This window comes from Salvelinus fontinalis, chromosome 31 (assembly GCF_029448725.1).
Source record: "Salvelinus fontinalis isolate EN_2023a chromosome 31, ASM2944872v1, whole genome shotgun sequence".
NCBI classification, from domain to species: domain Eukaryota; kingdom Metazoa; phylum Chordata; class Actinopteri; order Salmoniformes; family Salmonidae; genus Salvelinus; species Salvelinus fontinalis.
In genome coordinates, this window is record NC_074695.1 from 47902694 (window position 1) to 47920119 (window position 17426).

A 17426-nucleotide genomic window follows, 5' to 3' on the forward strand; every position below is an offset into this window, starting at 1 on the left:
TCCATTCCTCTGTTCGCTCAGGACCACCTTGAATAATAGTGCTACAAAGAGTGAATGTACAGTATGTGCTGATGTATGTGATGCTTGAAACGCAGCGAGTTCCTCAAATGTACACAGGTGTGTAACTGTAGGCGTGTGTGTGTGTGTGTGTGTGTTCTGTTGTTCACACGTGTGCGCTACGACCAAGAATCTGAGTCAGGTTAGCCACACCTGTGCCATAAACACATTTGAACCACTCACATTTAGAGCAAACACGGGATAATGTCCCATATAGGACATCTGTTCAACTCAGGGGATATGAAAGCTTTTATGTATTTTCCCTCATCTTCTCAAAATAGGTCCTCTGTCCATGATTCACGTAACATTCCTCATGTAGTTGAGTCAATGTTTATGATTAAGTCTAGTTGACTAGATAGACTTAAAGTTATTACCTAAGTGTTAAGGTCTTATGTAAGTTTGTTTTTTGATGGTTTTGCTTGGGGCTTGGTCATTGGTCCTGATGTCCTGGGTTAGAGTTATGGGTTCAGAGGTCAATAATCTCACTGCTGATGCTGGCTAAGTCATCCTGCCTGCTGACCACAATGTAACTCTTCCCTCCCGCTCCCTCCCTCTTTGCCCTCCCCCTCTGGGTCTTTGTGTCTGGGGTGAGGAATAGCGTTGTGTCGACTTCCCCATCATCCCCAAGATGCCCCTTGGAGGTTCTGGAGGGGTGCAGAGAGATGGGACAGGAAACTGAGGAGGGGACACTGGCTCCCCCGTCCCCGGCCCAGCAGTGCCCCTGGTGAGAGGGCGTGGGGGGAGCAGTGACCTGCCTGTTTGGAACACTGCTGAGCACACTGCCCCCAAGTGGCACGGAGGAATCTGTACAGGCGAAGCGATCTTCACTGCTGTCAGAGATCTGGGGGCCGGTGTTCCTGCGGAGCCAGGGGCCCCCCTGACTGACAGCTGAGCCCGGGAAGGGAGTGGGTGAGGGGCCGCACAGGGGCTGAAACAGGCTGCCCCCATGGAGGAGGTGCTGTTGGTGCAGGGCCTCATCGATGCTGCGGCTCAGGTCGATGGGGGAGGGGGGTTGCAGGTCAAACTCATACAGAGACACCCCTGACTCCTTCTCCTGCTCCAGGCTGCCGCTAAGGAAGTGCAGTGGGGGGTGTCCTAACACCTGCAACAGAGATCCTGTGGACCTGTCCGACACCCCATTTTCTGCAGACCTGCCCCTCTGATTGCGTCCGCGGTTGCTGTCCTTGACGCCGCGCGGGTGTGATGGTGGAGCCTCATGGTTCTGGTTTCTGATCAGACTCTTGCTGATGTCAGCCCCTGAGTGCTCCTGCCCTGCCCAGTTATTAGGCAGCTCCCCCGCCCCGCCCCCTCCTACTCCTATTCCTCCCACTCCGTTACTCCCTGACTTCCCACAGGGCTTCCCTGTCAGGCTCTGGACTATCTTGGCCCAGCAGGTGTGTTTATGAGTCGACCCAGATGACTGTCCAGGTGAGGGGAGATCTCCTCCCCCCCTGCTCTCCCCTGCTCCCTCCTCTCCTCTCCCTTGGGCCCTCCGGGGCCTCCAGAACACACAGGAGCCCAAGAGAATGAGAGAAAAGGCCCAGGCCAGCTCCAACAGCCGGGCCCAGAAGTGCACCAGCCACCAGTCCCAGCAGAAGCGCCTCCAGTCCCCCAACATTCCGTAGAGCCACATGGTGGCATGGACATGGAGCCCACAGCACAATGCCCCTAGGAGGGCAGACAACACCAGCACACGACCCACCACCGACCCTGTCCTCCTACCCCCCGGCCAAGCTTTAACTGCCCTCCCCTCCTCTGGGACAGGTGACTGGGTGGGCGGGTGGCGGAGGCAGGGGAAGACGTAGCACAGGAAGCCCAGACAGAGTGCCAGGCCCCAGCAGAGAGACAGAGACTGCAGGGTGACAGGCACGGCTGGGGACAGGGCTGGGGAGAGCAGGTCAGCAGCCAGCAGCAGGGTGCACTGTAATACAGCCAACACAGCCACCAGAGGAGGGCGCTCCAGAGCAGATGGCAGCAGACTCACACCTGCCCCCTTCATGGCGAGCAGCACCAGTGCAGCCTGAGCCCACACCAGTAACGGCAGAGGGAAGTTATAAAGAGCAGTCAATGCAGGCCGTGGAAGAATCTTCCTTGTTCCGTATGGGTCAATCAGGAACATAGCTGCCCTGGCTGCGCCCACCAGGAGGAGGAGGGTGTTGGCCAGGACCAGCGCACCACGGTGAGGGCAGTGCATTCTGGGGGATAGGACCAGACCCAGGGTCGCTCCAGCCAGGAAGAGCAGGAAGAGGACAGCCGAGCCGTAGACGTGGAGCCCCCAGGCGAAGCCCAGCGTCCTTCTCAGGTCATCCCACAGGAGAGAGGTGCCGTTGGGGGATGGGTGGAGGCGAGGGCGGCCCACTGGGATAGAGCGGTTCCTCTGAACTGGGCGGGTGTCATTTTTGGGGATGTCCCGCCCTCTGACAATTTGTAGAGTAGGGGTGATGTGGAGAGGGGTCATCCCTGGAGGCACAGAGAGACATTGTTAATTCATCATATTGAACTGTCCCAAAACATGATTGTTATGATTGACAATAATACTCAAAAATACTTTCTTTAACAGAGCAGAACCCAACTAAAACAAGTGGACACATACAGCGGACCATCTACCCCACTAGAGTGGGCTAATTTCCAATGAGAAGAGTATATTGAAAGCGCAGCAGGAGTTGAATACCTTGACCTTCTTTTCTCCTACCAGGCCAAAGGACACTCAACACTCAATATTTAAAATTTGTCAACAGAGTTTTCCAATAAGGGCAAAAATCACAAAGGGTAATTGTGAAACAGTTCACCTCTTTCAACCCCAAACAGCCCTCACACACAATCCAAATAGTAAATAGTCTCTCTCTCTCTTATTATCACCCCCTCTTCACCTCTTCCTCTCCCTGATAGTGTGTGTGTGTGTGGCAGGTAGCTAGATAGTATGTGTTTGTTGACAGTCGTCAGCTCTTACGTAAGACACCTTCCTGGGAGCCCAGCATGGGGTCAGCTCAGTGCCTTTAACACAGTCAACACGCCTTTATTTGACCTTGAAGTTCTGACTGAATGGACGCACATTTGAACGCCCCAGGACGGTCCCCTTACTTTGTGCTGTTTTCATTTATGCTATGAAATCCTGCGATATCATGAGGGCAGTTCCCCCTCATAGCAAAAAGCTATCAAAACAATCCAAGCGATGTTCGCAAGGCCTATAAGCTAACGGAGGCGGAGCTGCTGGCAGTCACTGAGGGGCGGAGTAGTAAGTAACTGAACAGCTTGTTTTGAACAATATATATTTAAAACAGGAAAATGTACACATTTACCACACTTTTATGAGCATTAAAAACAAAATATATATTTTTTTTTATTACGTCCGTAATGGGCGGGCTGCCGCTGTTATGGACAGCGCACAATTGGCCCAGCGTCGTTCGGGGCCGGGGTAGGCCATCATTATAAATAAGAATTTGTTCTTAACTGACTTGCCTAGTTAAATAAAGGTTAAATAAAAATAAATTGACATTTTCAGAAATTACAATGAATTTAAAAAAATGTAAAATCCTGTGCAGCACCTTTAATATATCTGTGGGAATGGAGCACGAAGCACATGACACCAACTGAAACTATCAAAGACCTGCCACAATATCTATCACATATGCCTGTTGCCCCTCCCTTCACACACTCTCTTACTCTCTCTCTGACACACACACGTACATGTGTTCACACATGAATGCGCACATACACAATACGATCTATCTGCATTTCAAGGCAAAACAAGCAAATCATTTCCCCAGAGAGCTCCACCTTATCCTGTTAAGCCCGGTAAAGCCAATAACACTCCAATCACAATTCCATTCATCACCTCCAACCACCAGAGCTTAAACACTAAGATAACACTGACAGGGTGGACTACCATAACACAACTTACAGTGCATTCTGAAAGTATTCAGACCCCTTGACTTTTTCCACATTTTGTTACATTACAGCCTTATTCTAAAGATTTTTTAATTTATTTTTTAAATCCCTCATCAATCTACACACAATACCCCATAATCACAAAGCAAAAACAAAGTATCCTGAAATGGTCACACACAACCTCTCACATTTGTGTAACTCCCTTCTCTTAACTACACTCTCCACTTTCTGAGCAGCAGGACTCAGATATGTCCCAGATGTGCTGCTCAAATTTCACAGTTGGAGGCACTTGGAAGTCCCCACTCTCTAACACACAAATGCACACACACACACACGTTACAACTGTCACGCCCTGACCTTAGAGAGCCCTTTTTATGTCTACTTTTGGTTTGGTCAGGGTGTGATTTGGGTGGGCATTCTATGTCCTTTATTTCTATGATTTGGTTTTCTATGTTTTGGCAGGGTATGGTTCTCAATCAGGGACAGCTGTCAATCGTTGTCTCTGATTGGGAATCATACTTAGGCAGCCCTTTTCCCACCTGTGATTGTGGGTAGTTGACTTTTGTTAGTGGCACTTAGCCCTGTAAGCTTCACGGTCGTTTTTGTTATTTCTTGTTTTGTTGGCGACATTTTACTAATAAAAGAAAATGTATGCTCACCACGCTGTACCTTGGTCTCCTTTCGACGACAGCCCTGACAACAACACACTAACAAGACCAACACATGTGCCAACACACACAAAATACATATGACAGCACATACTGTATAAGCATCTCTCTGTTATCATTATTATGAGCCATTAGTTAACCGATCGACCTCAGTGTTCTGTAAAGAGGCATAGTTTCAGTAGACTCCTGGGGACAACAGACCAAATGGAGGGTTGTTTAAATGTGGCTTGTTTAACCGTGGCTCAAATGTTGTCCTGGTGATATCTAAGAGACCCCACGTGTCATTATTTTCCTTTTCTGTCTGCTTTTCCTCTCCTCTACTTCCTCCCGTTCTCCATCACTCTCTCATCCATCTCGTTTTCATTATTCACCCGGTGTACTTTCTATACCCTTGCCTCTCCTTCTGCCTTACTTTATCTTTCACTCACTACCTCCTTACTCTTCTATGTCCTCCCTATCCCCTTCCATTGTTGAAACTCTCAGCGTCACTCTTCAATCCTTTATCTCTTTCTCGTTTTCTTCTTTCCTCTACAATCTTAGAGTTGTGAGTCAATGGTTCATATTTGCACCTTCGGTTAGTCAAGGGTTTATTGGAGGAACCTTTAATGTGTCAATGTAGCATGGCTTAGTAAGGTGCGTGGCTTTCTGGCCTACTGTTAGAGTAAATGTAATTCCTGTTAATCTCTTCAGTTGTATTGCCATATTAAGGTTGAACATTGACCGTTTTGTAGCTTCAATGAGGCTTAGAGGTTTATGAGTTCCCCAAGGACCTAGTCAAATCCCAAAGTTGGAATAGTTACTATTTAAAAAAAGATATATATTTCACCTTTATTTAACCAGGTAGGAAAGTTGAGAACAAGTTCTCATTTACAATTGCGACCTGGCCAAGATAAAGCAAAGCAGTTCGACACAAATATCAACACAGAGTTACACATGGAGTAAAACAAACATACAGTCAATAATACAGTAGAAAAATAAGTCTATATACAATGTGAGCAAATGAGGTGAGATGAGGGAGGTAAAGGCAATAAATAGGCCATAGTGGCGAAGTAAATTCAATATAGCAATTAAAACACCGGAATGGTAGATTTGACAGTAGATGAGTGTGCAAAGTAGAAAAACTGGGGTACAAAGGAGCAAAATAAATAAATACAGTAGGGTAAAAGGTAGTTGTTTGGGCTATTTATAGATGGGCTATGTACAGGTGCAGTGATCTGTGACCTGCTCTGACAGCTGGTGCTTAAAGCTAGTGAGGGAGATAAGTGTTTCCAGTTTCAGAGATTTTTATAGTTCGTTCCAGTCATTGGCAGCAGAGAACTGGAAGGAGAGGCGGCCAAAGGAGAAATTGGCTTTGGGGGTGACCAGAGATATACCTGCTGTAACGCGTGCTACGCGAGGGTGCAGCTGTGGTGACCAGCGAGCAGAGAAAAGGGGGTCTTGTAGATGACCTGGAGCCAGTGGGTTTGGCGACGAGTATGAAGCGAGGGCCAGCCAACGAGAGCGTACAGGTCGCAGTGGTGGGTAGTATATGGGGCTTTGGTGACAAAACAGATGGCACTGATAGACTGCATCCAATTTGTTGAGTAGCGTGTTGGATTCTATTTTGTAAAGGACATCGCCAAAGTCGAGGATTGGTAAGATGGTCAGTTTTATGAGGGTATGTTAGGCAGGATGCTTTGTTGCTTTGTTGCGAAATAGGAAGCCAATTCTATATTAACTTTGGATTGGAGATGTTTGATGTGAGTCTGGAAGGAGAGTTTACAGTTTAACCAGACACCTAGGTATTTGTAGTTGTCCACATATTCTAAGTCAGAACCGTCCAGAGTAGTGATGCTGGACGGGCTGGCAGGTGCAGGCAGCGATCGGTAAAGAGCATGCATTTAGTTTTACTTGTATTTAAGAGCAGTTGGAAGCCACGGAAGGAGAATTGTATGGCATTGAATCTCGTCTGGAGGGTTGTTAACACAGTGTCTAAAGGGCCAGAAGTATACAGAAGGGTGTCGGATGCGAAGAGGTGGATCAGAGACTCACCAGCAGCAAGAGCGATATCATTTATATATACAGTCGGCCCAAGAATTGAACCCTGTGGCACCCCCATAGAGACTGCCAGAGGCCCGGACAACAGGCCCTCAGATTTGACACACTGTACTCTGTCGGAGAAGTAGTTGGTGAACCAGGCGAGGCAATCATTTGAGAAACCAAGGCTGTTGAGTCTGCCGATAAGGATGTGGTGATTGACAGATTCGAAAGCCTTGGCCAGGTCAATGAATACGGCTGCACAGTATTGTTTCTTATCGATGGTGGTTAAGATATCGTTTAGAACCTTGAGCGTGGCTGAGGTGCAACCATGACCATCTCTGAAACCAGATTGCATAGCGGAGAAGGTACGGTGGGATTCGAAATGGTCTCTGATCTGTTTGTTAACTTGGCTTTCGAAGACCTTAGAAAGGCAGGGTAGGATAGATATAGGTCTGTAGCAGTTTGGGTCAAGAGTGTCCCCCCCTTTGAAGAGGGGGATGACCACAGCTGCTAGTAATAGGGGTTGCAACAATTTTGGCAGATCATTTTAGAAAGAAAGGGGGTCCAGATTTTGCAGCTCTTTCAGAACATAGACTGGACAGACTGGATTTGGGAGAAGGAGAAATGGGGAAGGCTTGGGCGAGTTGCTGTGGGGGGTGCAGTGCTGTTGACCGGGGTAGGGGTGGTCAGGTGGAAAGCATGGCCAGCCGTGGAAAAATGCTTATTGAAATTCTCAATTATAGTGGATTTATCGGTGGTGACAGAGTTTCCTATCCTCAGTGCAGTGGGCAGCTGGGAGGAGGTGCTCTTATTCTCCATGGACTTTACAATGTCCCAGAACTTTTTTGAGTTTGTGTTGCAGGAAGCAAATTTCTGCTTGAAAAAGCTAGCCTTGGCCCAGTCAAAGCGGCTTTTGTTTTCCACCCAGGTGTAACAGTTTAACTTTAGTCCGTCCCCTCGCCCCAACCCGGGCGCGAACCAGGGACCCTCTGCACACATCAACAACAGTCACCCACGAAGCATCGTTACCCATCGCTCCTCAAAGGCCCTTGTAGAGGCTCTTGTAGAGCAAGGGGAACCACTACTTCAAGGTCTCAGAGCAAGTGACATCACCAATTGAAAGGCTACTGGCGCGCACCACCGCTAACTAGCTAGCCATTTCACATCTGTTACACTCACCCCCCTTTCGACCTCCTCCTTTTCCGCAGCAACCAGTGATCCGGGTCAACAGCATCAATGTAACAGTTTAACTTCAGTCCGTACCCTCGCCCCGAACCGGGCGCGAACCAGGGACCCTCTGCACACATCAACAACAGTCACCCACGAAGCATCGTTACCCATCGCGCCACAAAAGTCGCGGCTCTTGTAGAGAAAGGGGAACCACTACTGCAAGGTCTCAGAGCAAGTGACGTCACCGATTGAAAGGCTATTAGCGCGCACCATCGCTAACTAGCTAGCCATTTCACATCCGTTACACAGGGAACTACAACACCCAAAAGCCTACTTTACCTGTCTTGGCCAACTGTTTGGTGGTACTTGTTGTAGTTCTTCCTAGTTCAGTAGCCTTTGTCGGTTGATTGGTTGTGCTTGTTGAAGTATTTCTGGGTTCTGCTTTTGTTGTCGTCGTATTGGTTGTAGTTGTGGTGATCGCTGCTTCTGCTGTGGTACTTGGCTGTTGATTGGTTGAGCTGGGAGTGGTTCCCTGAGGTGCCGCTGACTTTGGCTGTTGATTGGTTGAGCCAGATGTGGTTGCTCTGGGAGATGGTGATGTCACAGGGGAGGTCTGTGCTACTATTGGTTCGTCTGTGGCTGTAGTAATGTTAGCTGTCATATCACCTGAAGCAAGACACAAGAGACATGAAGCAGCCCCTCTGCTGACAACTACATAAATGTCACTCAAATACTACTCAAAAGTTATAACAACATGATAAAGAACCACTCAGAGATTATAACAGTACTCAAGCTCCAGTTATGGATGAAAGTCTACTACTACACTAGTACTCATAATGTAGGTTAAAACATATTCCTCTGAAACTACAGAAACAGTCAAAAGATTGTACACACTTACTCATTCAAGGATTTTTAAATTTATTTGTACTATATTCTACATTGTAGAGTAATAGTGAAGACATCACAACTATGAAATAACACATATGGAATCATGTAGTAACCAAATAAGTGTTAAACAAATCAAAATATATTTTATATTTGAGATTCTTCAAAGTAGCCACCCTTTGTGGAATTTCTTTCCTTCTTAACGCATTTGAGCCAATCAGTTGTGTTGTGACAAGGTAGGGGTGGTATACAGAAGATAGCCCTATTTGGTAAAATACCTAAATATATTTTAGATTCTTCAAAGTAGCCACCCTTTGCCTTGATGACAGCTTTGAACACTCTTGGCATTCTCTCAACCAGCTTCATGAGGAATGCTTTTCCAACAGTCTTGAAGGAGTACCCACATATGCTGAGCACTTGTTGGCTGCTTTTCCTTCACTCTGCGGTCCAACTCATCCCAAACCATCTCAATTGAGTTGAGGTCGGGTGATTGTGGAGGACAGGTCATCTCGTCATCTGATGAAACATTCCATCATTCTTCTTCCTGGTCAAATAACCCTTACACAGCCTGGAGGTGTGTTTTGGGTCAGTGTCTTGTTGGGAAAACAATGATAGTCCCACTAAGCGCAAACCAGATGGCATGGCATATCGCTGCAGAATGCTGTGGTTGCCATGCTGGTTAAGTGTGCCTTGAATTCTAAATAAATCACTGACAGTATCACCAGCAAAAAAAAAACACACATCACACCTCCTCCTCCATGCTTCATGGTGAAAACCACACATGCAGAGATCATCCGTTCACCTACTCCACGTCTTACAAAGACACGGAGGTTGGAACCAAAAATCTCAAATTTGGAATCATCAGACCAAAGGACAGATTTCCACCGGTCTAATGTCCATTGCTCCTGTTTCTTGGCCTAAGCAAATCCCTTCTTCTTACTGGTGTCCTTTAGCAGTGGTTTCTTTGCAGCAATTTGACCATGAAATTCATGCAGTCTTCTCTGAACAGTTGATGTTGAGATGTGTCTGTCACTTGAACTCTGTGAAGCATTTATTTGGGCTGCAATGTGAGATGCAGTTAATTACAGATTTCTGAGGCTGGCAACTCTAATGAACTTATCCTCTGCAGCAGAGGTAACTCTGGGTTTTCCTTTCCTGTGGTGGTCCTCATGAGAGCCAGTTTCATCATAGCGCTTGATGGTTTTTGCGACTGCACTTGAAGAAACTGCAAAAGTCCTTGAAATTTTCCAGATTGACTAACCTTCATGTCTTAAATTAATGATGGCCTGTTGTTTCTCTTTGCTTATTTGAGCTGTTCTTGCCATAATATGGACTTGGTATTTTACCAAATAGGGCTATCTTCTGTATACCACAGCTACCTTGTCACAACACAACAGATTGGCATTAAGAAGGAAAGAAATTCTACAAATTAACTTTTTACAAGGCACACCTGTTAATTTAAGTGCATTCCAGGTCCTGAAGCTGGTTGAGAGAATGCCAAGAGTGTGCAAAGCTGTCATCAAGTCAAAGGGTGGCTACTTTGAAGAATCTTAAATATAACACTTTTTTGGTTACTACATGATTCCATGTGTTATTTCATAGATTGGATATCTTCACTGTTATTCTACAACGTAGGAAATAGTCTAAATAAACGTTTGACTGGTACTGTACATATAAGTTAATCTTTAGGTACTCACCTGTCACTACTCCTCCACGGACTGTTGACACCACAGTGACGACTGTCAATCTAATGTCAGGTGACTGTGTGGAGAGGATTGTTTTGGCTGTAGTCAGGGCAGATAGGCGGGGCTGGACAGTGAGGCTGACCGTCTGGGTCATCTGTGCTTCAGCCATCTTGGATGATGGCCCTCCGCTGAAAGCCGTCTGAGCCTGTGGCCGGAACTGTGCCATTCCATCTGATGTTGTCAAGGCAACCGGTGACTCTTTCTTCACAACAGCCATCACTGTAGGGACAAATTCACTTCCTGATCCAGTCATCTGCCAATCATCTACATCCTCTGGTACGATTGGTCCATCAGATTCCCTGCCCCCTGTTGTCACTGGCTCAGCACCTGAGGGTTTGGTGGGAGGGAGCGCAGTTGGTCCCTTTGCAGATGCAACCCCACTTGGTTCTGGGGTTACCATAGTACCTGTCTTAGCCTCAACAGAAGTGAACTGGCTTTGGGCAGACCCAATGTTGAGTTTCTGAGAGGGGGAATGGGATTGACTGAGGTCTATAGTTGTAGTCTGTGTTGTGGGAGAGCCCATTTCCCCCCCATCCTGTCCCAGGTCAGAGCCCCCTTCCCCCCTACCTCCTCCCTCTGTGGGCCAATCCTTGTCGATCACTCTGACAGACCCGTCGCTCCGACCTCTGGGACGAGAGGAGGGCAGACTGGGTTTGAGGGATGGAGTGATGACAGGGTCTGGAAGAGAGGAAGATGAGGAGGAGGAGCTGACGATCACCTGGCCAGAAGAAGGATGGAGAGAGGAGAGGAGGAGGAGGAGGGTGAGGATGGATGCAGTGGCCATGGTCTGGCTGTTGAGGGTAATGGTTTATATAGTCCCTCTATTTGTCTTTCCGTCCGTCTGTCACACCCTCCTCATACTGGGCTCTGTAGACACAGACAGAACAGAGAATGATGGATGAGGTTAACTCAGTATAAGAGTGAATATTATAACATGCCCGCCACGGCCTTTGGACACGTGGAATAAAATGGCACTTCCGCAGAGCACACATGATTACCTCTGCATATTTCCTTTACACATTAACTTGGTACAGCTCTCAGGGACCACACATGAAAACACATAAGCAGCATACACGTATGTACAAATTAATGAATGAATGGGTGAAATTACATTTTTGTGTCAAATCTCCAGTTGGCAACCCATTCCTTTCGGGATTAATTGACAAACATTTCGGGCTGTCCCCGACTAAAAAAAATCTTTGTCGACCGAAAGTCGTCTGTTCTTTCGACCAACTGATTGATAGACATTTTTAAACGTGTATTTTTCCATATATAGACAATCCTCTCCACACAGTCACCTGACATTCCATATATATGTGTTTTTATATAAATCAACTATATGCATTGAGCTTGTCTGATGCTTAAAGTTTACGTTTTGATGAAATAAGACAAATGCCTCAAGAGGGCATCAGATAACCAAAAAAAACAAAAAACTGCCCCAGCTATTCTCCTGATTCTGCCATTACTCTCCTGAAGTTGCCAGTAATAGGCTACGAGGATTCAGCAACCTTTCTCATGTTCAATTCTAATTTATATTGCCATTTCTACCGATCTGCGTGCCAGTTATGGTTTTCATATGCACATTTTCGTGAAACAGTTTCATATTTTTTCATATTTCAAAATCGTTGTCATGTGGTCAATCGAAATTCTATCCAAATCTAAGTGAAAATTACACTAACCTAAAAAGTAACTTCTATTGTCATTGCCAACTATGTAAAAATAGCAAATATCAAATAATATGTAGAAAATATCCTGATAAAAATAAATATCCTATAAATCACATTGGCTACACATGGCCTGTCTGCAACAAACTTGAAAGATTGTATCAACTATTAACTTGGGTCCAGCCTGAAGCTTGCACTAGTGAACTTGCTACATTGTAAAAAAAAAATTAAAAAATCTGGGCTGTCAAAGTATCCTGCACCAGTGAGCTCGGGACAGACACAGCTGTAGGCTATTTGCCCAAGGGATAAGAAGCGGTGCTTGACTTGGGCAGGAGCTCACCAAAGCTGAGTACTACTGCTTGAGCTCCTGTTCCTCTTATAGAATATTAGAAAAAAAGTATTGTGGGACTCCTACTTCTATGCGTGCGTGACCTTACTCAACATTGACAGGAGCGCTCTAAACAAAAGACAATGACTAAATTGACAAAACTTGTAAGTGGAATAAAATAACCAAACTTGTTTCTCACAAGTGTGGCATAGGTTGTGCAGTCTGCAAACAATGTGTCCACTCAGACAATGAGAACGGGAAGTCTGGAATAATAATATTGAAGACATTAAAATAAATGACTGTAACCAAAGTAACAAACATTGTGGATTAGAAATTATAGAAATTAACGGTAAATGTACATCTGGTGATATATGTAATGGGGAATTGATATACACTAATAATCAAATGCAAACAATTCACACAATGACGTTATGAATCAACGAATGTGCACAAATTGGCGGGAGAGAGCGCATTCTGGAAAGAGAAGTGCAGTGTGCATCTGGGTGCATGGTCAATCTGACGTCTGCATTGGCCATGCAGCATTTATGGTGATATGGACTCAGCAGAAGTCAGGGTATTCATACTTCTTGCGCTTTGCAGAGCTGCTGTCAAGGAAGTGAGTTTGTGTTTATACAGGATGTACCGCCCCCACCTACAATCAACCAATCATGTCAATGCGGAGCTACAGTATATGGAGCCCTTCATATTGTTACAAAATTTGGGAGGCGCATGCCAATGCGGTACAGGGCTCGATTTGGCCTCTGCATGCCTCTGGAGGCTCCGCAATTGCGTCACACCCTCCATACGGAGTCTCAAACCACATTTACAGATCAAGCATAAATTGGCTTTTAGTCTAGGCCTCCGCAATGAATTAGTTCACTGAGATGGGCGCAAATATATATATATTTGTTACTGCTCGACTAAAACAATCTCGGTCGACCAACAGCCTAACGACCAAACAATCGACCAGTCGACTAATTGGGGTCAGCCATACAAACATTACAATGATTCAAAGTGTTAATTCAGTGGTGTCATGGTGTTAACCCCAGAGTCCTGGCTAAATTCCCAATCTGGACCTCATACCATCACGGTTACCTAATCATCCCCAGCTTCCAATGGTCTCAATCATCCCCCCTCCTCTCCCCTGGTTATTCCCCAGGTGGTTGCTGTAAATGAGAAGGTGTTCTCAGTCAACTGGTAAAATAAGGGTTCAATAAATCAGACATTCTTCCGGTGTTCTGCGCAGTGCACACCTCATAAAGAATGGAAAGGAAATCAATACACAATAGGAGATAAGCAATATTCATATTTATTTAACCCTTATTTTACCAGGTAAGTTGACAGAGAACACATTCTCATTTACAGCAATGGCCTGGGGAATAGTTACAGAGGGGGGGGGGGGGGGGGGGGGGGGGTGAATGAGACCATTGTAAGCTGGGGATGAATAGGTGGCCATGAAGGTATGATGGCCAAATTGGGAATATAGCCAGGACACTGGGGTTAACACCCATACTCTTCCGATAAGTGCAATGGGATCTTTAGTGACCACAGAGAGCCAGGACACACGTTTAACATGCATACGAAAGACGGCACCCTACATAGGGCAATGTTCCCAATCACTGCCCTGAGGAAAAGAGTCCCTCCTACTGCATTTACATTTAAGTCATTTAGCAGAGCGACTTACAAATTGGAAAGTTCATACATATTCATCCTGGTCCCCCCGTGGGAATTGAACCCTGGTGCCCCCGTGGGAATTGAACCCACAACCCTGGCGTTGCAAGCGCCATGCTCTACCAACTGAGCCACACGGGACCAGGTACTGGCCCTGCTTATTTTCAGAGGCAAGCCCAGCAGTGGCAAGCCCAGCGGTGCAATCCTATTACACAGGCTCCAACGCCCGACACGTGGCAGGGGCTACAGTCCATTACGGATTACATAGGAAGACCCAGCCGTGATCTTCCCAACGATGCCTCTCTAGCAGATGAACTCGATGCATTTTATTACTCTTTGGGCAAAAACAACACCGAGCCGTTTACGAGGGCCCCCGCTGACCCAGGGGACTGGGTGATCTCGCTCTCCGAGGCCGACGTGAGTAAGGTTTTTTAACCAGGGCGCTGGCAGGCATATTCACAGTCATTTTCAACCTCTCCTCGTCCCAGTCTGTAATTCCCACGTCTCAAGCTGACCACCATCATTCCTGTTCCCAAGAACTCTGAGGCTACCTGCCACAATGTCTACCACCTTGTAGCCCTCACATCTGTAATCATGAAGTGCTTTGAAAGGCTGGTTATGGCACACATCAACTTCATCATCCCAGACACCCTAGACCCACTCCAGTTTTCCTACCGCCCCACAGATCCATTGCGATGCAATCTCAATTGCACTCCACACCGCTCTCATCCACCAAGATGAGAGGAATAACTATGTGAGAATGCTGTGCATTGACTGCATGCCAGCGTTCGACACCATAGTTCCCTCCAACCTCGCCGCCATACTTGGGACCCTAGGACTGAACACCTCCCTCTGCAACTGGATCCTGGACTTCCTGACAGGCCGACCCCAGGTGGTGAGGGTAGGCAACATTACCTCCACCGCGCTGACTCTCAACACAGGGGCCCCAGGTATGTGTACTTAGTCCCCTCCTGTACTCCCTTGTTCACCCACGAGTGCGTGGCCAAGCATGACTGCAACACCCATCATCAACTTTGCTGATTTAGATACACTATATGTACAAAAGTATGTGGACAGCCCTTCAAATTTGTGGATTTGGCTATTTCAGCCACACCTGTGTATAAAATCGAGCACAGAGTCATGCAATCTCCATGTGTTGGCAGTATATTAGCAGTATATTGGCCTTGCTGAAGAGTTCAGTGAGTTTCAGCGTGCCACCGTCATAGGATGCCACCTTTCCAACAAGTCTGCCCTGCTAGAGCTGCCCCTGTCAACTTCAGTTGCAAAGTGTTAGGCCACACAAGCTCACAGAACGGGATCGCTGAGTGTTGAAGCGTGTAGTGCATGAAACTCTTCTGTCCTTGGTTGCAACACTCATTACCGAGTTCCAAACTGCCTCTGGAAGCAACGTCAGTCAGCACAAGAACTGTTCGTCGGGAGCTTCATGAAATGGGTTTCCGTGGCCGAGCAACCGCACACAAGCCTAAGATCAGCATGCGCAATGCCAAGCGTCGGCTGTAGTGGTGTAAAGCTCGCCGCCATTGGACTCTGGAGCAGTCGAAACTTGTTCTCTGGAGTGATGAATCACCATCTGGCAGTCCGACATATGAATCTGGGTTTTGCCGATACCAGGAAAACGCTACCTGCCCCAGAGTTTGGTGGAAGAGGAATAATAGTCAGGGGTTGTTTTTCATGGTTCGGACTAGGCCCCTTACTTCCAGTGAAGGAAAATCTTAATGCTACAGCATACAATGACATTCTAGACTATTCTCTGCTTTCAACTTCATGACGGCAGTTTGGGGCAGGCCCTTTCCTTTTTCAGCATTACAATGCCTCCGTGCACAAAGCGAGGTCCATACAGAAATGGTTTGTTGAGATCGGTGTGGAAGAATTTAACTGGCCTGCACAGAGCCCTGACCTCAACCCCATCGAACACCTTTGGGATGACTGCGAGCCATGCCTAATCGCCCAAAATCAGTGCCTGACCTCACTAATGCTCTTGTGGCTGAGTGGAGGCTGTTATAGCAGCAAAGGGGGGACCCACTCCATAATAATGCCCATGATTTTGGAATGAGATGTTCGACGAGCAGGTGTCCACATACTTAAAATAAAATAATTTCCACCATTTTGGTAGGCTATTTGTTAGTCAACTTGTCTATAATTAGATACATGCAACTTCTCTTCTTGTAACGGCAGTCTAGCTCTTCCTCCTCCTCTGACGAGGAGAGGCGAGAAGGATCAGAGGACCAATTTGCAGCGTGGTAATTAGACATAATGAATTTAATTAAACAAAACAAGACACTATACAAACTGACAAACCACACTAACCGTCACAGTCCCGTGTAGCACCAACACTGACACAGGAACAATCACCCACAAACAAACAGTGAGAACAGCCTACCTTAATATGGTTCTCAATCAGAGGAAACGTCAAACACCTGCCTCTAACTGAGAACCATATCAGGCAACACATTTAACCCAACATAGAAACAGACAAACTAGACACACAACATAGAATTCCCACCCAGCTCACGTCCTGACCAACACTAAACAAGCAAAACACATAAGAACTCTGGTCAGGACGTTACACTTCTGTCATTATATGTTACCGTAGAATACTAAATCACCCCTTGCTCACCAGAATATTGTTGTAAAGCGATAGAATGAATGCTTTAATCTAGTTGGCATCGGTAAAGTTCTCCCTGTCATCTCTGCTACTTTCATGGAGCAAAGACTTTTAGGGACCGGGGACAAAATGTAATACCAAAAAAAACGAGAACGACATCAGTTTGAACGATTGTAAGGAAACAGAAAGCTGTGAAAACTAACCAACATGTTTCTGACAATATGTCATTACAGTTTGGATGCATATTTTATGTGGTTGACACACTATCAGCTTTTATGATGCTGATAAAGATAGTATCTCTAAATACGGTATCTAACTGAGCATTCGGATTCTATCAAGATGCAGAAAGAAATCAATCATATTTCTCAACTCCTGTTCCCGAATAAAAATTAAGGCTACATTTGGTCTATCATTTTACTGCAAGAAATACTTAATTCTGCAGGAGTTAATAACAAGGCTATGTGAGAATCAGTGTCCAGATTTCAGATTTCAGCATTTGAAGTGCCCGTCCTGTGACTGTCAAATTTATATAGCGCCTCACAATCATCACTCATAACACTGCGATCATCCTCTTTGACCACCTTACCAAATCTTTCCCAAACATTACTTTTCTGGCCCTCCCTTTTCTTTATTTTCAACTCTCCATTTCACAGCTTTTCCCTTATTGAATTAAACTCCTACATTGTCATTGTCATGCAATTTACA

At 46.2% G+C, this 17426-nt stretch overlaps 1 protein-coding gene across 2 annotated transcripts in view; it reads right to left on the minus strand.

Moving 5' to 3' along the window:
• Window positions 1-523: 523 nt before the first annotated feature.
• The window catches only part of LOC129830432 (proline-rich transmembrane protein 3-like), a 41088-nt gene continuing 24185 nt past the window's right edge, over window positions 524-17426 (minus strand). For both annotated transcript variants that reach the window (XM_055893008.1, XM_055893009.1), the window contains exons 2-4: window positions 10385-11299; window positions 8142-8468; window positions 524-2517 (exon numbers count right to left, since the gene is read on the minus strand). In XM_055893008.1, the coding sequence (XP_055748983.1) occupies window positions 524-2517; window positions 8142-8468; window positions 10385-11216 (3153 nt within the window). In that variant the 5' untranslated portion in view covers window positions 11217-11299. The remainder of the gene's footprint in view (window positions 2518-8141; window positions 8469-10384; window positions 11300-17426) is intronic.